Genomic DNA, 23,186 nt, shown 5'->3' on the forward strand with positions numbered 1-23,186 from the left:
TTAGGAAAAAAATCGAAAATCATAATATCGGAAAATTGAATGAAAAATCTTGTTCGGAAACTGAAAATTTTCCAATATGAGTCGATCGAATTCACAAATAAAGTACATAATAATATTGGTATTATAGGTGTAATTTTTGAAAATCGGAATCTAATACGTATTCCAATATTTTAAACACACTACATAGTATATTTAATTATTTACAAAAGAAAGTATACACACAAGCTACAATGACATATTAACTATTACCACACCCCAACATTTCTTACATACAATTTATTAACTATTCACACAATTTTACTAACTATTCAACAGTAATTCCTCTTATGGCAAGTGTATCCATCTGCTTGGGCCTCTTGTAATTCTTCAGCAAAAGAGAGCTGCAAACAACGCTAACCGAGGACGCCGCCATTGCCGCCCCGGCAATCCACGGCGGCAGCCGGAATCGGGTACCCGGAAAAAGTACCCCGGCGGCAATGGGGATGCCCATGATATTGTACCCCAACGCCCAAATATAGTTGAGTCGGATTCTGAAAAACGTTTTCCTCGATAGGTCTATGGCGGTTATTACATCCTCCAGATTGCTCTTCATCAGAACTATGTCTGCCGCCTCGACAGCTATGTCCGTGCCGGCACCGATCGCCATTCCGACGTCGGCCGCCACCAGTGCCGGCGAGTCGTTGATGCCGTCTCCCACCATTGCCACAATATTGCCTGCCGCCTGTTGACAAAATAATAAAAATAAATAAATAACCGACATTACAGTTAAACCTCCATAAATTAATAGAGTCGGGACTGACAAAAAATTCTAATAATTTAGCGAAATATTAAATTATCGAAGCTAACAAGTTAGTACCTTTTTCCCGAGTCGGGACCGTAAAAAATTATTATATTAATATAAGTAATATAACATTGTACCTGTAGTTCTTTCACTTTCTCTGCTTTATGCTCAGGTTTGGCTTCCGCAATAACGGTATCGATCCCAACTTCCTTAGCAATCGAATTCGCAGTACCCCAATTATCACCCGTGACGACTATACTCCTTATTTTCATAGTCTTGAGAAACGAAATGACTTCTTTAGCCCCGGGTTTCAAAGGATCGGATATAGCAAGTATTCCAACAAGTTCCTTATCAATAGATACGAGAATCCCCGTCTGAGCCAAACCTTCGGTTTCCGCTAATATTTCTTCAGCATCGAGTGAAATACTAATATCTCGATCCACCATTAAACTCTTGTTCCCGACAAGAACCTCTCTGTTTCGGACAAGAGCTTTCACCCCATGTCCGGTTATTGATTCGAATTCTTTCGCTTCTGGCCAAACGGGATTCTCTTCGTCTTGTCTGAATTTTTTCGCATGCTCCACAACTGCTTTGGCTAATGGGTGCTCACTGTTTACCTTAATAAACGGAAAAAAAAAGAAAAAATCATTTTAATTGGTGTTTTTTGGATTTTATAGTAATGAAAAATTATTACAGCAATAAAAAGAGAGAATATACCTCAGCAGCAGCGACTAGTTCGAAGAAATCGGTAAGAACCATGTTTTTCAAGAGCCTAGTATTGACAACCACCGGCTTTCCGACCGTGAGCGTCCCTGTCTTGTCAAAAACTATACAGTTCACCTGTTATACGAAAACGAGGTTTAAATAAAATACAAAATATTCCGCAACATGTAAAAAGAAATAGAAACACGATCGATATTGTATCGTAATTTACCTTATGAGCGCTTTCTAATGCATGGCCGCCTTTAATAAGTACACCTTGAGAAGCGCCGACACCCGTACCGACCATAACAGCTGTCGGAGTAGCTAAGCCAAGCGCGCATGGACATGCTATGACCATGACAGAAATGCCGAACTGAAGCGCCAGCTGGAAGCTATCCATCGAAGAAGGAATCCAAGAAGTCGGGTACCGGTTTAATTTTCCCGCCAAAAACCAGGCCAACCAAGTCGAAAACGAAAGAAATATAACCTGCAAAATAAATAACATTAGTCCAAGAAACAGTTTCTTGATTTCGAATCAATAAAAGAAAAAGTTATACATACATATATACATACATACCAAAGGAACGAAGAATTTGGAAATCCGGTCAGCAAGTTTCTGGACCGGAGCTTTCGCCATTTGTGCCGATTCCACAAGTCGAACGATTTGAGCAAGAGCACTTTCTGATCCAACTTTCGTCGCCTTAATATGCAGAACCCCGTTCGTATTAACAGTCCCTCCAATTACCAAATCGCCCTTCCGTTTTCCGACCGGCCTAGATTCTCCAGTAATCATGCTCTCGTTTACATGACTCTGCCCCCACATAACAAACCCATCGCACGGCACTTTCGCGCCCGGAATAATCTTCATCACATCATTCTTTTGTATCAATCGACTGTCTATTTCTTCCTCGTGCAAAACGTTTCCTTCACCGTCGAGAGTTAAAAGTGTGGCCGTTTCAGGGGCTAAGTCCATGAGCTTCTCTATAGCATCGGAAGTCTTCCCTTTGGCCAAAACCTCCAAATACTTCCCCAAAAGTATGAACGAAATCAGCATCGAGCTCGTTTCGAAGAAATCGGTCGACTCGAAATTCGGCGACGTGGCAGCTCTCAGTACCGAATAAACCGAATAAAAATAAGCAGCGTTTGTTCCAAGCGCAATCAACACATCCATGTTTGCCGAGCCGTGTCTCAACGCTTTGTAAGCACCGACGTAGAATCTTCGACCGATAACGAACTGAACTGGAGTAGACAATATCCACCTCAATACTTCACCGATATTAAGCATGTTCACTATCTTAGTTTCGAGCCCGTGTTTGATTCCAGGTATATACATAAAAACCATGGACAGTAAAAAAACGGGTATCGTAAAAACGAGGCTCCATAAGAAAGATTTGTAGTACTTCTTAATCTCCTCCCCTCTATGGGAACCTCTGGAAGTTCCTTCGGGAAATATCTTCGCCTTGTAGCGGCCTGAGCCAGTTGATTCGATAACCTCGATGAAATTTCTGGGGCCCGTTAAATCGGGTTGGTAAGAGAGGGAGACCTTATTGAGTTCGAGATTGAAGTCCATGTCTTGGACACCTGGCAATGCTTGGAGGGAATCGCCGATTATCCTCATGGAAGATTCCGTTCGCACTCCGTCGACTTGCAGGTGTATTTTGCACCTGTCTTCTTCGCCCGTGCTGATGAGGGTAGCCTCGAATCCGGAATCTTCTACAGCTTCGAGGATTTGAATCGAGGACAATATATTTGGATCATAACGGATTTCGGCTTCTTCGGTTGCTAATGCCACCTGTGCTCTTTCTACACCGGGTAGAGATTGTACCGCCGATTCGACTGTTGTGGAGCAAGAAGTGCAGGTCATGCCTTTTATGCGAATTCGACATACTTGAGAGGTTTTCTCGCTCGTTTCTTCTTGTACTAGTGTCGCTTCGAACCCTACATCTTCGATTGTCTCGCGGATCGTTTCCTCCTGCAGTTTGTGACAACTCGAATAATATAAGGACAGGTTAACTGGTTTTTTTATATATAATTTAAAATCGTTAAGGCAAATACGTTATTTTCCATCATATGTATTCAAGTAAAATGTGTCAACTACAAACATACTTGGAATTGCACACATATAGAATCATGCTAAAAGAGTTGGCTATAGAGCACCATAACATATCAGCCTCGGAATTTAGTCGAATAATATAAACCGGAAAACCGTTTCACTTTAAAACAACTTTATTATGAGGAACATAAGAATTAGGGTCAATAGATCATGTCCCATCCAGAAAAGGCGAAAGCCCCTCTAAAGCTTGCTGAGTATTTTTTCCCTTTTCTTTTTTTTTTTTTAAAAAAAAAAAAAAATATAGTTTGCTTCTCAGCCTTTAATCAAAGTCCCATACTTCCCAAAAGGAACATATTCCCACGAATATATTTCCATGCGATATTCTTTAAGGGGAAAAAATCAAGAATTTGAGTTTAAATGCTCTGCTTGAGTAAGAATCTAAACAAACTTCAAATGCAAAAATGACAAATATAAATTATATGAAGTTCCAATTATTAAATAAATAAATTAAAATAAAAGGGTAAATTACGAAAAACCCCCTGAACTTAGGCTAAATAATGAAAAACACTCACCTATTCGTAAGTACCAAAAAACCCCTGAGGTTTGTTTCCATCTTACACCAACTCCTACAGTGTGACTTTTCACGGATTTTTTTTATTCTTGGAAAAGACTTTACACAATTTTACACAATTTCACACAATTTCAGATATTTTTTATTTTATTTATTGCCTACTTAATAGAGGGTTATGATAGACTCTACACATTTTCTATTAAAAAACTCGATCAACAGTTAATCAGAGAAGTTAATGAGAGAGGGATTTTGTTTATTACGGATAGGTGGTGTGTTTTTTGTTAATTACCCTAAGTTCAGGGGCTTTTTCGTAATTTACCCACCAAAACGAACTTTAACAACAACCGCCAACCGGTAGCAGGCATAACCCGTGAGAGCAGCTGATTGCTTAAATTCAAATCAAAGCACACTAATCCATGTTTTGCACACATAGAAGATATAAACAGTTTTTTTTTTTTTTTAAAAAAAAAACAAAAAAAAAATCTGAAAATTAATTTAAAAATCTAACTTAATTTCACCACAATAACTTACATTAACAAAAGCAGGGTAAAACATGACTTGAGCGCGGTTGTTGAGGACATCTACCGCCGCCTCCTTGATGCCGGGGAGGCGTTTGACCGCCTTCTCCACCGATCCGGCGCAGGCGGAGCAGGTCATTCCGGTGACGGAGAAAATCGCCTTGGATTCCGATCCTCTCATGAATTTCTCCTCGTCTGATGAAACGGCGACGCCTTTTGGGTACTTGGGCATCGACGGGTAGTGGGGCCGAGGGGATAAATTGCCGCTCTCGTTCGGCCTTATGCATGCCAGTGACAGAAACTTCGCCGCCGCCATCGCCGATTCGTAGCGGTCTGCAACTTTGATTTAATTTTGATTTGAAGATGCGCTTTCTCTCTCTAGCGTGTGTTTCTCTCTCTTATCTCTTTTTTTTTTTTCTCGCTTCTGTGATACGGAAAATGTTTTGTGTGTTCTTTGAATGCACGAAACCTCCCGGGTTTATATAGAAAATATGAAAATAATACAGTTTTCATCCCTCAAGTTTTCACCGATTCTACATTTAGCCCCACATGTTAATAAAAAATACCTCTGGTCCCACATATTTCAAAAATTCAACACCTTTAATCATTTTCGCCAATTTTTCGTTAGTATTGACGGAATCAAGTGTGTGCTCGTTGCTTCCTTAACTGACAGACTAAAAGGTTAAATGACGGAAATGACCAAAAGTGTTCAATTATTGAAACATGAAGGACCAAATGTGTATTTTTCAAATATAGGGGACCAAATGTGTATTTTTTAAACATAGGAAACCAAATGTGAAATCGATGCAAATTTGAAGAATGAAAAATGTAATTTTTCCTAGAAAGTACTCAACTTGTAGTTGTTCAATTTTTTTATTTTTTATTTTTTATTTTTTATTTTTTTGATTTTTTTTTTCATTTTTGAACAATTAAATTCTTAATACGAATTTTGAAAGGTAGTTTGTTTTCGACCCAATTTTTTAAATTAGTCACTATCTTTGTCTTTTTTTTTGATAAGATCGTCACTATCTTTTTAATTGACTTTGAATTGATCCCTTTAATAATTAGAAAGGTAAAGCACAAAGCAACCCCCAATAATTTTGAAATTGTAACGAAATATATGATAGTGAACTTTGAAAATAGAGTGAAGGGAAAAATTATAGTCAGCATCTGTTTCACATTTAGTCCCTATGTTTAAAAGAAATATATTTGGTCTCTCACGTTTTAATAATTTAACAGTCTTGATCATTTCCGTTAATTTATCGTTAATTTGTTCATTAAAACAATGATATGGGCACACGCCTGATTTAGTTAGTTTTAACGGAAAATTGGTAAATAGACTAAAAATGTTGAATTTTTTAAACATAGATGACCAAATATGTTTTATGTGAACACAAATGACCAAATGTGAAATTAGTGCAAACTTAAGAGATGAAAACTGTATTTTTCCTGAAAATGGACTTTCAAATAGTAAGAGACAACCTTAAAGAATTGTTAGCAAGACCGGTGCACGATTATGAGTGACATGCATGCATCCATACGATACCTGTATACAAATATTTAGTTTTCAAAATAAGATTAGTTAAAATAAAATTAAATAATATAATGAAAATCTAAATATTTTATCGGATTTTAAAACGTTCAACACTTCTTTTTCCTAAAAGGAAAATAAGTCATCATAATATAGTATTTGTGCCTTCCGACAATTATTAGAGATATCATATATTAAATAAAGTGCAATTTTTAATCATGATTAATCTCCCAAATCAAACGAAACTTTACGCACATATAAGGAACCCATCTCCCCTAGTTCCGGACATCCCAAATTACTTTCTCTCTCTCTCTCTCTCTCTCTCTCTCTATATATATATATATATATATATATATATATATATATAAATTAGAAAAAAAAGAAATTAATAAGAAAGAATCAGGTGCTTAATTAATTATACCTAAAAAGTGTCCAGGTTCATAATTGCATCATACATATATATCAGACGAAGAAAAACGATTAAGGCCTTGTTTGGAGATGTCGAACATCAAATAAACTCTAATTTTTTAGTTATTAATAATAGATCATCTCCAACCAAACAGGGTTTAAGTAGCAAAGCTTACGACATATTTTCATTATTTTAAAATTTGATATTTAACTCTTTCAGGGGAGGTAAAAACGGGATAACGACTTTAACAGTCACCAACAAATCATTTTTTTGCATGTTTTGTAACTAGATTGTTAAAATTAAGTTTCAAATTTTGTTAAAGCTTCGACTTCTGCATAAGTGATTACATCATTTTTCTGAATTTTTTTTTATAAGTCAAACTTACCACATGAGAAATATTCAATAAATGAAAATGAGAGATTGATTTGCCTTTGTTTAGTAGTAAATAATATATTTCAATACGATTTGAGGACTCGTCATTGTCCAAACCTCATTGTTAAATTGTACACGGCCATCCTAGGGTAAAGTTAAATTACGAAAACCTTCTTATATTTGGGTAATTATAATTACTTTCCTCAACTTTGAATTGTCTTATATATTTACTTTTGCGGTGTCAAATTTAGTTGAATTTTTTAGATTATTTAGAATATGCATCATTTTGTACCCGTTTTACTCCATTCGAGCTCCACATTTTGAATCAAGCTAATCATAAGACGTGTCTATTGGCTTGTAAATATAAGATGTGTCCATGAGCAATTGCATTTCCACACAAAACGAACACAAACTAGATAACATTTCAGGGAATGTAAGACGCTTCTGTTGTACTTGATTCTAGAAGAGTATACCAGTGTAAGGTTTGTTTGACCGCATCTGATTTTTTCTGATAGACGAACTAGAAGAAACACACTTTGTCCCGAAAAATAATCACGAAAAAAAAAAAAAAAGAATATCACATATCAACTCGCCCTACCTCGTATTAAGGGGAAGTTATATGCTAGATCAGGTGATTGTTAATCACATATGGATGATGATTAAATAACTACCCAGTAAGATGACACATACACTACACTGGATTTGTATGTGATTAAGTTTTTTCTCTCTCTCTATTGAAATTAATTTTTTTTATTCTTTATTACAAGTTGGTATTTTTTTAACTTCTTTTTATTTATTTATTTTATTTATTTCTTTTGGGCGAAGAGTTTGGGCTTGACAGGTAACCCAGTTACCCAACCGAATATGTGACCTTTTAAGATATATTGACTTTTGAAGCCCAACAAACGTTACATCCAACTCGAATAAAAACTAAATGAAAAACATAATTAAATCAAATGCCTGCATATTTTTCATTGACTTTACTACTAATTAAATAAATAAATATAAATAAGATAATATTTATGTCATTATTCTTGTGACCTGGGATTATTGGACTTGGACATAAATTAATTTGGGCTTCATATAAAAGTCCAATTTGCTTGTTGAATTCGCCAACCCAGTTTAGTGGGCCACGTCATGACCTTGAACCCAATAGGGTACGATATAAAACTTTTAAAGTATCCCGGGGCCCGTACCCGACGATTACTAAAAACGTCAAAAAACGAGTTGAACTCAATTTTTTAGTAGATCATACTATGAATTGATACGAATTTTCTAAAAGTTTCATAAAACGGCAAACAAGGACTTTTCGGAGTATAACGACGTAGGTTCGCATCTGACCTATGATCATGAGTTTTGTTCATTGTGCCGTTTTGCCTGAGTTAGAGTTCGTTTTTCATACTTAAATATGACTGGTTTATTATAGAATTAATCGGATCGAGTTAATCCTGTAGAACAAATAAATATTCATAATCCACAAAAAAAAAAAGAGAGCAAGACTTCTAAAAATTATATTAAATTCGAAATTAAAAACAAAATAAAATATAAAACATGAATTTGTTCTTTGATTTTAATATGACCATATATACTTAGCTTATTCTCCTCACCAAGGGTTGTTGAATTTGGACAAAAGTTTTGTTGGGCTTTTGTATGCAACCCAATAACATTGTTAGACTTTTTACAACCCAATTTGGTGGGCTTGACCATTGACTTTTGTCCCAAATAAGATTTAATTTCTTGCAAAAGAAGTATTAGTGTGAATCTATATAGGGCAAATTACGCCCGTCGTCCTTGAGGTAAACTCAAATTACGAAAAATAATCTTGCCTGTTTGGATCATACAATTATCTTCCTCAACCGTATATTATCTTACAAAAAAAAAAACCCCTCATTCAGTAGGTAAATTTGAAACTATAAGGGTAAACATGTAAGAAAATACATAATTTAGAGGAGTTTTTGTAATTAGGCAAACAAGAAGAATTTTTTTTTTAATATAAACATAGGGTGGGCTGTAATTTGGCCATCTATATAAATCAAAGGTGCGAAACTATTTGATGTATTTCACCGTATGTTACTACGACTTCATAAAAAAAATATAGTTTTGAAAATATATATGAGGAGGTTCAAAGATTTTTTCCTTCCAAGTCAAAAATCCAAATTCTAATTTTAATTTGTGAGACCCCTGAACAACATAAAATACCTGTTTTGTCCTTTTAATTCAATTCAATAAATAACCTAATCCCCTAACACCTCTCTCTCGCCATTGTTCTTATTTCGAGAGAAAAATATTTATCCAAATCTCTCGGTTGGTTCGGATTCAGGTTCCCTTCAAATATTAGAATTAATGGAAAATAGATAAGAATTAATTATATTACCGAGTTTATGATATTTTTGATAAATACTGAGCTTATGATTTAATTTGTAGATTTATATATTTTTTTTAATTTAGTTTATAGATGGTCAGCAAATTGATGCTGCAAATTGAAATCTCTGGTGTGGAATTGCGACAGTGCCATAATTAGATCAGTGCTTGATGAAATTACTCAAAAGTATAGTCGTCTGTATAAGTTTGGATTTAATTTGCATTTTCGATTTTAGTGTTCGTTTTCTCTAACTCGTATATTTTGCCGCAGGGATTGTTGTTTTTGCTACTTTATACAATAAGGAATGATGGGGAATAGTACACTACAAAGTGAAATTTATCAAGAGTATAGAACACTGTAGATGACTATAGTCATATATAGTAACATTACTACATGTTACTGTAGTCGACTATAGTCATATATAGTAGTAACATATAGCAACATGTAGTCATGTATGGGCTATGTGTTTTTTTTTTTAATTTAGAGTGATGATGATGATTTGTTTTTTGTTGAAGAACATGTGCATGTTATTGTGTATTTCAATCTACATTTATACAAATTGATTTATAATATCAAGATTTAAATTGTGATTTTTGTTGTTTGGTGTCGATGATGTTCTTTTGTATATAATCAGCGATCTACATAATCGGTCGATTATATATAACTATAAATAAATGTATATAATTTTGGAGTAAAAAGAAAGTACATGACTATATATAACTATACGTGACTACATAACATATAACATATTATAGTCATATGCAGTCAATATCTGTACAAGAAACTTATTCAAGAATATTAAAAAAATATAAAAAAAAAATTAAAAATTTGAAAAATTAAAAAAATTAAAAAAAAATTAAAAATTAGAAAATTAAAAAATATAAAAATAAAAAAAAAATAAAAATTAAAAAATTAAAAATAATACGAAAATAAACATTTATATTGTTTTATTAAAAAAAATATATAAAAATGATACATGCAGACTCAAAAAGGCTAAATGCGGTTGGGCATTGTGCTGAATGCATGGTTAAAAATATTGAATGCAGTTAGCAAAAATTGCAATTAAAGGTACAATAGTACTTTTGCCTCTCCAAGAGTGTATGTTAAAGGAAGAATTTTAAGGGTGGACCTATCCCTATATATTTTCCATACTAGGGGTGTATATCAAATGGACCCTATATATATATAATAATAATAATAATAATAATAATAATAATAATAATAATAATAATAATAATAATAATAATAATAATAATAACAATAATAATAATAATACTAAAAAATAATAAAATTAGAAAAGAAAATCAGAATATCATCTGTATATAATAGTGTCTTTTACATTTGAAGAATATATGACGTCATAAAAAAAAAGTATTACCCTGCTTATTGCAAAAGCTTGTGAAACTTACTATGCAGCAAATGCACAAAGCTGCAAACACTTCTTTTCACTATTTATTTATACACAAACATATGTATATGCCCACCATAGCATATTCCGAGAAAAGAACGAAATCAAAGACAAACGCGCTTCATTTCACAATTACGAGCTGGCACCATAAACCCGAATTCTCTGTTCAATCGGAACCTTGCAGTAGGGACAAGTAGCCCTACCTTTCTTACCATAGGTGTCATTACAGCTGGCGCAGATAACCTGATGCGCGCATGGAAGAAAAACGACAGAAACCTCGTCTTTCATGCACAACATGCACCGCCTATCACAGATCACCTGTTTCTCTACGGGATTTTTTATTTCGTCGAGACCTTTGAGAACCTTAGCAATGGTTTCTTTTCCGAGAGGATCGTTGCTCAACCCGTTGGAATCTTCCACCCGCGGGTCATTATTATTGTTGTTAGATTGATTTACGGCATCCGTTGTTGTTGACTGAGGGGAATTTTCCTTGAGGCGGGAATATTCTTGCTCGAGGCGTTGGAGGTCGTCTTTGTGGCGCTGGAAATCTATCTCTATTTTCAGGCGAAGGGCTTCGAGTTTTCTTTTGTTGTTTGCCTCGGAAGCTTCTTTCAGGCGTCGTTCTTCCTCGAGTTGCGTGAGAGCTAGCTCTTTGGATTTTTGAGTCTGCCTCCATTTTTCCTTTTTTTTTTTTAATATGCAAACATTTTCAAGATTCAATTTTTATTTCTGGTTCTTACCTTTGAGAAATTCGAGTTCACGAAAAGGAACAGGTCATGATAATAATAACCAATAAAAAGTAAAACGGAACGAGAAAAAAATACGAGGAACCAGAAGTTTGACGGTGCACAAACAATTTTAAGTTTAACGTGGATCATATACATCATGCTCTTTATAAACAAAATATTGGCACAAACGACAACAAAATTTCTCCAGTTGTGGCAGAATACACACATAAAGGATATGCATTATACAGCAACTAAACACGAGACGTAAAAAGATCGCAAACAAGTCAACTTCTAATTGATCTCAGTAAATTTAATTCAAGAAAAAAAAACTCAGAATTGACCACAAGCCACAGTCAGTCGAGACTCGACACTACTATCATTTTATTTTTATTATTATTAAAAAGTTGTTTCATCAATAACTTTCGCAATACTATGAAAACATGGCTCATGCAAATTCCAACACGATGAAATATATCTTAATCCGCTGACTTCACAAGATTCAAATTCGGCGCATAAGTCATTTCAAAATCAAAATAAATCAGCAGTCACAAAAAGCATTTCAAGATAAACGGAAAAAAGAAAAAGCGAAATATTTTATATACCTCAGATGCCTTTGTATCCGCCTCCACTTGAGCCAGCTCCCGCAGTAAGTCCGCTATCTTCTGCTTCTCCGCCGTAATCTCGTCCTGCATCTTAGCCTTCTGCTTCTCCCAAGCCAAAAGCCTCTTGCGACACTTCTTCTCCCTCTTTTCAACTTCCGAACAAGTCGTAGCCGATTCCGAAGCGCTCAATTTCGAAGCTTCCATCTCAGCCCTAATCTCTGCGTTCTCCGTCTCGAGCTTCCTCACGGAACCGTTCGCCCTGTCCACCTGTCCACTCGCCAATCGCAGAGCGTTCTCCATCTCCGTTAGCCTCTTCAAAGTCGTGTCTTCGAGGGTTTGTTTCCCCTTCTTCAGCCTCTGTGTTTCTTCTCTCTCCATTCTCAACGTCTTGAGCTCCGTGAAATCGTGGCTCAGCTTTCTCGCAGCTTGCATGGCCTTCTGGTGGGCCCACTCCTTTCGCTCCTTCACCTGCTTCTCCAAGTCCTTTATTTGATGGATCAAACTAAGAATCATTTCGTCTTTTTGGTCCAGCGGCACCTGCTCTTTACTCTCGTCTAGATTCAGTTCTTGAAATTTACTCATCACCGAATTCACCACGTCTTGATTCTTCACGTACGGAGATTCCTCGGCGGCGGCGGCGGGCCCACCGGATAAAGAACTCGGGCAAGCGTGCGATTGGCTGTTGTTGGGGAACTGCTTCGAGTTCGCCCGAAACCCCGCAGCAAACATGGCAACATTCCTCTTCAAAAGACTCTTCATCGACGGACTCAGATTAAATCTCTTCGGACACTCGATCTCTCTCTGCAGAGCCATCTCCGACGCGTAAGTCAAGAAACTCTTCATTCCAGTCATCGGAAACTCGGCAGTGCCGCCGGTACCAAACCCCCATCCGCCGTGAAACCTACACAACGCCGGAGCAACCCCAACAGGTCCCTCGTGGGCCCCACCACCCCCATTCACCGCCACGGGGGCAGGTTCGCTCTCGACCCCGTCTTCGTCCCCATCCCCGTTAGTTGAGGGCATAACGGGAATGTCTATCACGCTAGCACGCCCGACGTGGAGATCGCTCATGAGCAAACACCACATGGCGTCACCCCTACTCAAATTGGGCTTCACCTGCTGCAACAAGCAAACCATACCTGTGAGGGAATATTCCTCGAGCTGCCTCAAATCGGAAAACGAGGCTTCCGCCTCGTCACCATTCCCCACACTACTAGCCCCACTATTCAGATAAGCCAACGAATTATGCAGAATATTAGTCAATACATCCATCCCACCATAGCAATGCCCATTCCTCAAAATCGCCTTCAACGCCACATCATCGTCGTAACCTAGCGTAACGAGCTTGCTAATCGCCTCGTTGTACAAGAACTCCAAATTCTTCAACAATATCTCCTCCAACTGCTCCTCGGTGCAGTAGCCCCACCCGTTATCATCAAACGCGGAATTCGGGTTTGCATTTTGGGTCAGGGTACTGAGGGCCATATGGTAATTTTTGGGTTTGATTTTCACGTTCCCTGATTTCTCCCCATTACCATTTCCGTTAACGGCGGCGGAATGATCGGATTCGGGTTTCACCGATCGGGTCCTCCGATTAGTACGGATGTGTTTCTCTCTAACAGTACATCCCATTTTCCCCCAAAATTTACTGAAATTCGAGTGATTAAACAAATGAAGAACAACAAATTAAACCTAGCTAGAAACAAAAAAACAGCTAATCAGTAACAAAAATGCATAATTAAAAAAAAAAAGGCATCGATTTTTCACGAAGAAGCTAAAAACATGGATTAAAAAGACTCACAGATCGGATGGCGATTTCGAATCGAGGGTTTCGATCGGAGGATTATGTAGGTAAGTTTTCTTGAGCTGCAGAGATTGTGTTTGCCTGTAGCGGAGGAGGGTATGTTTTAGGAGATTTGATTCGACCCGGATACAAATCGGGTCGGGTTAGAATTTGTTAGAAATTAGCATTTTCAGTTTATTTGTTATTTTTTTGGGTAGTGAAGAATTAATTGCGATTTGTTTAAAAAAAATCAGAAAATTCAAAAAATAAAATAAAAATTAGAATGAAAATACTTGGTTTCAGAATTAGAAATTTTTAAATCGGACTCGACCAAATTCGAAATTCTAATATTATATTGAAAAAAAAGGAATTTCGAAGATAATATAATTAAAAAAAAAAATTTAATTTCAAATTTCTAATATTTTATCAATCTATAAGATTTGAACATAATAAAAACAAATTGAATTTCTCACGATACGGGTTTAATTTGAGACGCATTATAATTTTATCGGCTTCGAATTACTTATGGTTCGAATTAAAAAAAGTTATATATATTCCATATTATGTCATCTTAATTTTTTTTAATGACGTATTCTATTTCGGTTGAATGAAATCTTAAGCAACGGTTAAATCCGAAACGAACGGAGTGTGTTTTTATGATTAATTTCGTAATGTTTTGCGGTTAACACGAAAGAAGGCGGAAGCTAGGAAAATTGTTAGTCCGGGTCCCACATCAATACCGGAAGGCACAATCGTATGCAGAGACGATTTATGGTTTGTGCAAAAACATTTATCAAGATATGGTCGCGACGTTTGATATGTTACCTATAGTTCAGAGGTGCAAAACGTAGCTTATCGTAGATAATCTGATTCAATACATGTAAACTCTCTAATATTACAAAATATAACCTCAAATTGAGAATACTAATTGCTCATTATCTCACTAATGGTGCTTTGTGATAATTATATTTCTAACAAATCTGATATTAAATGTCATAAAATCTAAGTGATTAACTTGCAAAATAATATCTTAAAATGTGTAAAAAATAAAATTGCAAGTGATATAAACTCAAAAACCATAATATTCAATATTATAGTAACTAATTATTCACAAGACGGCAGGTTTAATACATGATTTTTCTTCTATTTGCTCTCACTTTTGCATTAGGTAATAGTTATTACCTAAACTAATTATTCACAAAATAATTAGCTGTTTAACCAAACTAATTATTCACAAAATTTAACAAAAAAATAATTGTTATTAGTGGATTTACTAAAAAATGTTCTTCATCTTTTTTCAGTCAAAATTCACAAAGGAAGATATTATTAGGTAATTGACTTGTGATTAACAAAATAAACATAATAATTTCATGTGTTTTTATTCACAAAATCAAATTGATAAAACTCTCTTAAATTACATAAGGAAATAAGCTAGATATTGACATATATATAATAGTAGTCCAAAACACAAATTCTACAACTCCAAATCGACAAATTTCGATAGCGTAAACTCGTCGACAAAGATAGCCATGTTCAGTACTAAGAGCTTCGTCGTTCTCTTTGTTCTCATTTTCGCCTTAGGTAAGAAATGTCGAACGAGATTTTTTTTTTTTCGTTTTTCTTTTCAATTTCTCACGAGATGTATACATTGGAAGAAATTACCGTGCTTTAATTTTGTTTCTTTCGATGGAAATTAATGGATGGTTGCAGTTATCATGGAAGGAGAAATGGCGGAAGCTCGGAATGTTGTTAGTGCGGGCCCCACATCTCAACCGGGAAATCATATATGCACGTACGATGAAGGTGAGTGCGGCTACTTTTTACCGGAATGGAAATGTGTATTAAAATGCGTTGAAGAATATGGACCCGATACGCGCAGTGAGTGTATTGTCCCTATCGGTGCACGCCATACACATTGTTACTGCTATCACGACTGCGACTGACTGCCCGCCCGGCCACCAAAGAAACTCTCCGACATGATATTATTTTAAATATAATTATCAATAATAAATGTTATCCAATTTGAAATTGTTTAGGGTACCATGTATTTTATTTAATTGAAATTGGAATTCAATCATTATTATACATGTAGAGTACTCTCGAAAATAAATTGTCGATCGACGACTACACAAACCATCTCCGATAATTTTTTTCTATGTACGTGTCAACTTTTCAAATAAATTCGAGTAATTAAATTATGAATTCCAGTAAACTTTATAATAAATTCCAGTAATTAAAATCTGAAATGCTCATTATCTCACTAACGGTAACTTGTTATAATTATATTTTTCCTGCAATTTGGAATTAACAAATCTGATATTAAAATGTCATAAAATCTAAGTGATTTTACTTGCAAAAATCTATTAAAATTTCTAAGGAATCAAATCAAATGTTCACCTATAAATACTAAAACAAAATAACATTCATGTATATACAAACGATATAACTCTAAAACCATAATATTAATTAATATTATAAACTAATTATTCCGAAAATGGCCAGGTTTACTACAGGACTTTTTCTTCTATTTGCTCTCACTTTTGCATTAGGTAATAGTTTTCTCCCCAAATATTTTTACTAATTAATTCGACAAGTTTATTTTTTAATCGCCTAAGATGATTTTATTTATTTATTTATATTAAATGGATGCATGCATTTCATTAATTAATCGACGTTATATAGTATTACACTATTTCACATTCGTTCATCTAAATTCGACTTTTTTTTCTTCTTCTTTGTATCGATTTTACCAACGAATGGATCGATAAATGCAGGTATAAACACAGGGAAAATAATGGTGGAAGCTAGGCAGATTGGCAGTCCGGATATCACAAACCCTAGTTCGTTTCCGGTTATAAAGAAGGCGGACATATGTGAAAGTGGTCTCGGTCAATGCACAGAAAAATTCAACGACGCTAAGTGTAATCACGCGTGCATGGAACACTGGCCGCGTTCGGTTACTCCACCGCAAGGGTCTTGCGAATCCAGTTTTCCCGGAGTTCCGAGAGTTTGCGTTTGCTATCATGATTGCGAAAATTAAAAATTGAGAGTTTAATTTGTTTTATATATACATTCTTCATAAGTGAAGGATTGTATGTTTAGATTTGCATAATTAATGCAATAAACATTTTGAAATACCATTTGTTCTAAGAATATCTGTCTTCAAGAATTTTTATTAGTGGAAATTGAAATAACATTTGACAAAATATGAGTGTTTTAATGAAAAAACTTGTTTCAAAATCGGAAAATTTCGGATTAGAATCGGTGGAATTAGGAAAGCTCTACTTTTGTTCGCCTTAAATATAACGTGTAAATTACGGTCACCTCTCAGAGGTATGGTCAAATTACGAAAAATTCCCTCATGTTTGAGTATTTGTAACCACCCCCCTCAACTGTGAGTCATCTTACACGTCCACCCTTATGATATCAAATTCAAAATAATCTTCTGGGTAAATTACAATCACCATCCCCCTGAGGTATAGCCAAATTACGAAACCCCCCTCATGTTTGGGTAATTACAACGATCCCCACAACTATAAATCTTCTTACACGTCCACCCCGTTGTCAAATGTAGTGGAATCTTCTAGATTATATGGAATGTTCTCTATTTTGTACCGTTTTATCCCATTCGAGCTCCACTGTAGACATCGAAATTTTGAGATAAATTATTAATTAATAACCAAAATAAACCAGTTATTAATTAGGTCTCAAAATTAAAGTCCATATCAAATTTGGGCTTTAAAATATCTGGCCCACGTTGCAAGTCGAGAAACCCTAGCTCGTGCCTATAAAAGAAGGCCTCAAGTTCATGTAAAAGATAGACTCACACAGATACATATCGAGCTCTCAAGCTCACGTCTCGAGCCTCCGCCTCGAATTCATAACATATTTGAATTCGAGGTGTTCGTGATAGGAAATCATATGCTCGATGCCTCGAATTCATAACATATTTGAATTCGAGATGTTCGATCGTAATAGGAAATCATATGTTCGATTCAAGAACAAGCTTTTAAGCCCTTAAATCAACATTAAAATAGGAGAGAAGAATCAGGGGAATTACGAAGATTGTAATCCACATCGTTTTGATTAATAAATTATTTGTTCCCTATTTTCTTGTCTTGTATTTTCATTATATTTTGGAGACTCGAAAATTTGTGGTTTACATCCACATTTTGAAATAAGATGATCATTAGATGTGTTTTTTGGCTTGTATATATCAGATTGTGGTGCATTAGAAACTGCATTTTTGCACAAAACGTGTACAAAAAGGTGGAGATGTAAGAAAAAAAACATAGTTGAGGGGGTAGATATAATTATCCAAACAAGAGAGATTTTTTCGTAAATTAACCATACCTCAGGGTGTGGTTGTAATTTACCATAGTATTATGATAATAATATTACACCAAAGAATTTCGAAGAATTCTTATTATACAATATCTTCAACTAATCCTTATAATCTATTCCAGCATATTAGATATTTAACTTACAACTATTGCCAGAGATTTATAAAATAACATTTTTTCTAAATATGTGAATAACAAATCTGATGTGTATATTATATCTATATACTGAGAATTTAAGAATAATATTATGTAAATCGATTGAATTACAGGATGAAAAAGAATAGTAGTAAAAAGTAAATGGGGTTTTTGTGCATAAGTCCTCAACCAAGCATGTTTATTATTCTAGGTTTATGCTATATCTCTTTTACCAATAAGTCCATCCCTTTAATATTTATTATAAATAAATGAAACATTCATGTATATCCCAATATTATAAGATTTGTCCCTCAAGATATATATATATATATATATATATATATATATATATATATATATATATATATATATATATATATATATATATATATATATATATATATATATACTACAATTTCTTGCAATGTTTATAAATTTTCGAACATATACACATGTGACGTAATTTTTAAATTTGTGACCTAATTCATTTTTTTTTCCAATGAATAATGATTGCAGTTAACAAAGAAGGAGATCAAATGGCGGAAGGTCGGGAAATTGTTAGTCCGGGTCCCACACTGGCGCCTTCGGGAAGCAAACACATATGTATAACCGACTTAGGAAAGTGCGGTGCAATTCTCAGAAATTTTAAATGTCAATTCAGTTGCGCCAATAGTTTTGGACCAAGTGTTACTACACCATAATGAGCATTTTCTAACACTACAAATTTATGATCTCTAACGGATATTTTCCTTTAGGAATTTCTAACGGATATATCCGTTAGAAATTAAGCTGTAACAGTTGTTGTGCGTTGGCATATTACACGAACAATTTTTTTTTTATATATATTAGTTGCAACATATAAATTCGTTATAAATCTATTTCTAACAATTATTACTCACATTATTTTATGTATTATTTAATTTTGATAAAAAAATAAATGGAAATAAATGTATTGATAATTATTCCATAATTAAATATATAATGAATTTAATCAAATTTCACACAACACCAATTTTAATAAAGCAGATGGTGGTTGGAGGCCTATTTGTACGTCATTTTCTCTCCTCCGTTGAACAAAATGAAATCTCATCTCTGCTCTTCCTCACACGGCGAATAAAACCACCATCCCAACATGTTCCTCAACCAATTCTTGTTGTGTTACTCATTTTGTTACCAATTTTTGAACAAAAAAATTACAGGTGAAGGGAAATTTTTTTCACCATTGCAATTGATACTTATGTTCGGGTAGTTGTAGTTTGGGGAGTAAACTATGGAAGTAAAAGGCGATTTCTCATTTTTCAATTTAAAAGGGGATTCGTTTTTGGGGATTGTCATAAATTATTTTTTACCATTTAAACTCAACAAATGTTGGGATTATATTTGTCTGAGGATATATGGTGCAAAATTATTCTAGATAAATCTAGGTTGAAATCATGTGCCTTTACCCTGTGTTATTCTGGAACTCCATTCTTTTAATCATACTCGACAATATTTTTTTCTATTAAGTCGGTATTAAAATTTAGTTTTCTGCTAATTTCCAGCAAAAAAGAGAAGTGATTGTATGATACTCCGGCAAAACATTTCTTCAGTTTTCTTTAGAATTGATGTTAATTTCTTAGTAAGTCTACTCATTAATTTCTTAACCAGAAGTCGCTGAAGCATGGTGGATCAGTCGGCTATTTTCATTTTTAAGTTATGATTGTTATTATGGTTTCGTGCTGACTTTTTTTTTTCTCCAGTGGACTGAGAGGGGAAAAAATTACCTACACATGGGGAACACATAAAGCTATAATATGGTACTTTCAGCGATGATCCAAGGAGCAAATAGATCCCCGGTAAAATTTACTTCTGATCCATGTATAAGTTTTTTGTACGATGAACCTATTAATGACTTGACTGATGAATACTTCTTTTATTTTGCAGATGTTTTCATGAAAAAATATATAAAGTCAATGAGTGTTGACGATGACAAAGAAGTTGTTACTCATTACTGGTAGAGCTTCAGTAATATTATGAAGGATCTTGGGTACATGCATTATATGTAAGTAAGGTTTATGTGTATCAACTGTGGAGAACGACGAATAATTTGTTGTAATAGTTGATAATATATATAAATGGATATATATTTTTTTTTACTTATGGGTTCAATTTTTTTTTTTTAGGTGAACGATGGAGAAGTTATTCTAATGAATTGTCATTTTAATAGAATGATTGATTTATTATTTGTAAATAAGTATTTTATAGGTAACACCAAATATTTTTAAGATTTTTAAGTGTAACAATGAGAACCGTTAGAACAAAATTCTAACACATATGTGTGTTACAAATATTATTTTCCTAACGCATCTTCTTTTCTGTTTTCCTAACGGTTATGATCCGTTAGAAAATTTTGCCCTTCAATTTCAAACACGCGTTTTTTAATCCTTTTCCGCCGTTAATAACGGATAATAACCGTTAGAAAATGGTCTTTTTGGTGTAGTGTGCTTTTGCGGAGTGTAGCGAAGGCGAACCTGGAGCGCCCTATGGCTATTGCATATGCTTCCATGACTGCTGACGCATAAAAAATGTAATAAAAAAATAAAAATAATAATATTATTACATATCCATCGAGAAAATGTAACGTTGCATAAATACTTATCGATTTGAAAACTTATATAAATTCGTGAATAAAAAATATACCATTCTATATTGTCAAACTTATTGCATTACGATGTTGATAACCCCTCGCGTAGTTAAAATCTTGCCGATTTAGTATACCGTATACATCTACGGTGACAATTGAAGGAAAGTAGTTCAAAAAATAGTGGCAATTAAATGTCAAAAGAAATAGTTAGATATAATTTATATTTTTTAGGGGTAAATTACGGCTACCGTTAGAGGTAAAAATTACGAAGAAAAAAAACTTTTATATTTGAGTAATTACAGTCACCCCCTCAACTATGAAAATTCTTACACGTCCTCCATTGCGGTGTTAAATTCAGTAAAATCTTCTAAATTATGTGGAATATTCTCCTGATTTGTACCCGTTTACCCCATTGGAACTCCACATTTTGAAACAAGAAGATCATTATAAGATGTGTCTCTTGGCTCGTAAATATTAGATTGTGGTGCATCAGAAATTGTATTTTTGCACAAAACGGGTACAAACTATAGAATATTCCACGAAATATGGAAGATTCTTTTAAATTTGGTACCATAAAGATAGACATGTAAGAAGATTCATAGTCGAAGGGTGATTGTAATTACCCAACCAAAGAAACTCTCCGACATGATATTATTATAAATATAATTATCAATAATAATGGTAACCAATTTGAAATTGTTTAGGGTACCATGTATTTTGTTTCAATTGAAATTGAATTTAATCCAATAATATACATGTAGAGTACTCTCGAAAATAAATCATCGATCGACGACTACACAAACCATCTCCGATAAATTTTTTTCTAATAAATTCTAGTGATTAAATTATGAATTCCAGTAAATTTTATAATAAATTCCAGTAATTAAAATATGAAATGCTCATTATCTCACTAACGGTTATAACTTGTTATAATTGTATTTTTCCTACAATTTGGAATTAACAAATTCTGATATTAAAAATGTCATAAAATCTAAGTGATTTTACTTGCAAAAATCTATTAAAATTTCTAAGGAATCAAATCAAATGTTCGCCTATAAATACTAAAATAAAATAACATTCATGTACATTATATACAAACGATATATAACTCTAAAACCCTAATATTTAATATTATAACTAATTATTCACTAGATGGCCATGTTTACTACAGGATTTTTGCTTCTATTTGCTCTCATTTTTGCATTAGGTAATAGTTTTCTCCCCAAATATTTGGCTAATTAACCAATCGATCGTCCGAATATCGAGAGATCGACGACCTAAGTTTATTTTTTAATCGCCTAATATGAATTTATTTATATTAAACGGATGGATGCATTTCATTCATTAATCGACGTTATATATAGTATTACATTATTTTACATTCGTCATCTAAATAATTCGACTTTTTTTTCTTCTTCGTCGTATCGACTTTACGAACGAATGGGTCGATTGATGCAGGTATAAACACGGGGAAAATAATGGTGGAAGCAAGGGAGATTGGAAGTCGGGATATCACAAACCCTAGTTCGTTTCCAGTAAAGAAGGCTAAAACAATGCGTGCATGGAACACTGGCCGCGTTCGGTTGCTCCACCGCAAGGGTTTTGCCAATCCACTTTTCCCGGAGTTCCGAAACTATGCGTTTGCTTTCATGATTGTGAAAATTAAAAATTGAGAGTTTTTTGTTCTATATATACATTCTTCATAAGTGAAAGATTGTATGTTTAGATTTGCACAATTAATGCAATAAACATTTTGAAATACCATTTGTTCTAAGAATATCTGTCTTCAAGAATTTTTATTAGTGGAAATTGAAATGACATTTGACAAAATATGAGTGGTTTAATGAAAAATTTTGTTCCAAAATCGGAAAATTTCGGATTAGAATCGGTGGAATTCGGATTGTTCGCCTTAAATATAGAGTATAAATACGGTCACCTCCCTGAGGTATGGTCAAATTACGGAAAAAAAACCCCTCATGTTTGAGTATTTACAATGCAACCACCCCTCAACTATGAGTCTTCTTGCACGTCCACCCTTATTGTGTCAAATTCAACATAATCTTCTAGATTCCATGGAATGTTCTTTAGTCTGTACTCGTTTTGTGCAAAAATACAGTTTCTGATGCACCACAATCTGATATGTACAAGCCAATAGACACATCTTATGATCATCTTATTTCAAAATGTGGAGTTCGAATGGGCTATAAAACAAGTACAAATTGGAGAATATTCCACATAATCTAGAAGATTCCCACTTGCCGCCGG

General features: G+C 34.2%; 2 protein-coding genes and 1 long non-coding RNA gene across 5 annotated transcripts; 1 reads left to right on the plus strand and 2 right to left on the minus strand.

Annotated features, from left to right (window-relative positions):
• Positions 1 to 133: 133 nt before the first annotated feature.
• Positions 134 to 5,079, minus strand: HMA5 (heavy metal atpase 5). The gene is made up of 6 exons (XM_012998818.2): positions 4,639 to 5,079; positions 2,061 to 3,455; positions 1,716 to 1,970; positions 1,499 to 1,621; positions 919 to 1,398; positions 134 to 721 (listed from the first exon to the last, which is right to left on the minus strand). The coding sequence occupies exons 1-6, from the start codon at positions 4,939 to 4,941 to the stop codon at positions 305 to 307; spliced, it is 2,973 nt and encodes a 990-aa protein (XP_012854272.2). The 5' UTR covers positions 4,942 to 5,079; the 3' UTR covers positions 134 to 304.
• Positions 5,080 to 10,590: 5,511 nt separating this feature from the next.
• On the minus strand, positions 10,591 to 14,026 carry LOC105973766 (RING/U-box superfamily protein). 3 transcript variants are annotated; one of them, XM_088818022.1, is made up of 3 exons: positions 13,839 to 14,026; positions 12,038 to 13,729; positions 10,591 to 11,388 (listed from the first exon to the last, which is right to left on the minus strand). In XM_088818022.1, the coding sequence occupies exons 2-3, from the start codon at positions 13,667 to 13,669 to the stop codon at positions 10,840 to 10,842; spliced, it is 2,181 nt and encodes a 726-aa protein (XP_088674148.1). In that variant the 5' UTR covers positions 13,670 to 13,729; positions 13,839 to 14,026; the 3' UTR covers positions 10,591 to 10,839. The 3 variants fall into 3 exon arrangements, with proteins under 3 accessions (XP_088674148.1, XP_012854263.1, XP_012854264.1); XM_012998809.2 differs by having other exon boundaries at positions 12,038 to 13,733; positions 13,839 to 14,024; XM_012998810.2 differs by having other exon boundaries at positions 12,038 to 13,685; positions 13,839 to 13,984.
• A 1,262-nt stretch (positions 14,027 to 15,288) lies between these two features.
• On the plus strand, positions 15,289 to 15,905 carry LOC148772625 (uncharacterized). The gene is made up of 2 exons (XR_016032250.1): positions 15,289 to 15,401; positions 15,531 to 15,905. It is a non-coding gene; the product is annotated as an uncharacterized LOC148772625 (long non-coding RNA).
• The last annotated feature ends 7,281 nt before the right edge of the window (positions 15,906 to 23,186 follow it).

The sequence above is a fragment of the Erythranthe guttata genome, chromosome 1 (assembly GCF_056151865.1).
Source record: "Erythranthe guttata isolate IM_541 chromosome 1, IM_541, whole genome shotgun sequence".
NCBI lineage: Eukaryota > Viridiplantae > Streptophyta > Magnoliopsida > Lamiales > Phrymaceae > Erythranthe > Erythranthe guttata.

Excerpts from the sequence above, each read along its gene's own strand:
- HMA5 (XM_012998818.2), bottom strand. The coding sequence starts at position 4,941 with ATGGCGGCGGCGAAGTTTCTGTCACTGGCATGCATAAGGCCGAACGAG. Across the intron at positions 3,456-4,638 it reads TTTACCCTGCTTTTGTTAAT|GAGGAAACGATCCGCGAGAC; the intron begins GTAAGTTATTGT and ends CACAAACTGCAG. Across the intron at positions 1,971-2,060 it reads CCAAATTCTTCGTTCCTTTG|GTTATATTTCTTTCGTTTTC; the intron begins GTATGTATGTAT and ends TTTATTTTGCAG.
- LOC105973766 (XM_088818022.1), bottom strand. The coding sequence starts at position 13,669 with ATGGGATGTACTGTTAGAGAGAAACACATCCGTACTAATCGGAGGACC. Across the intron at positions 11,389-12,037 it reads CGGATACAAAGGCATCTGAG|GAAAAATGGAGGCAGACTCA; the intron begins GTATATAAAATA and ends AAAAAAAAAAAG.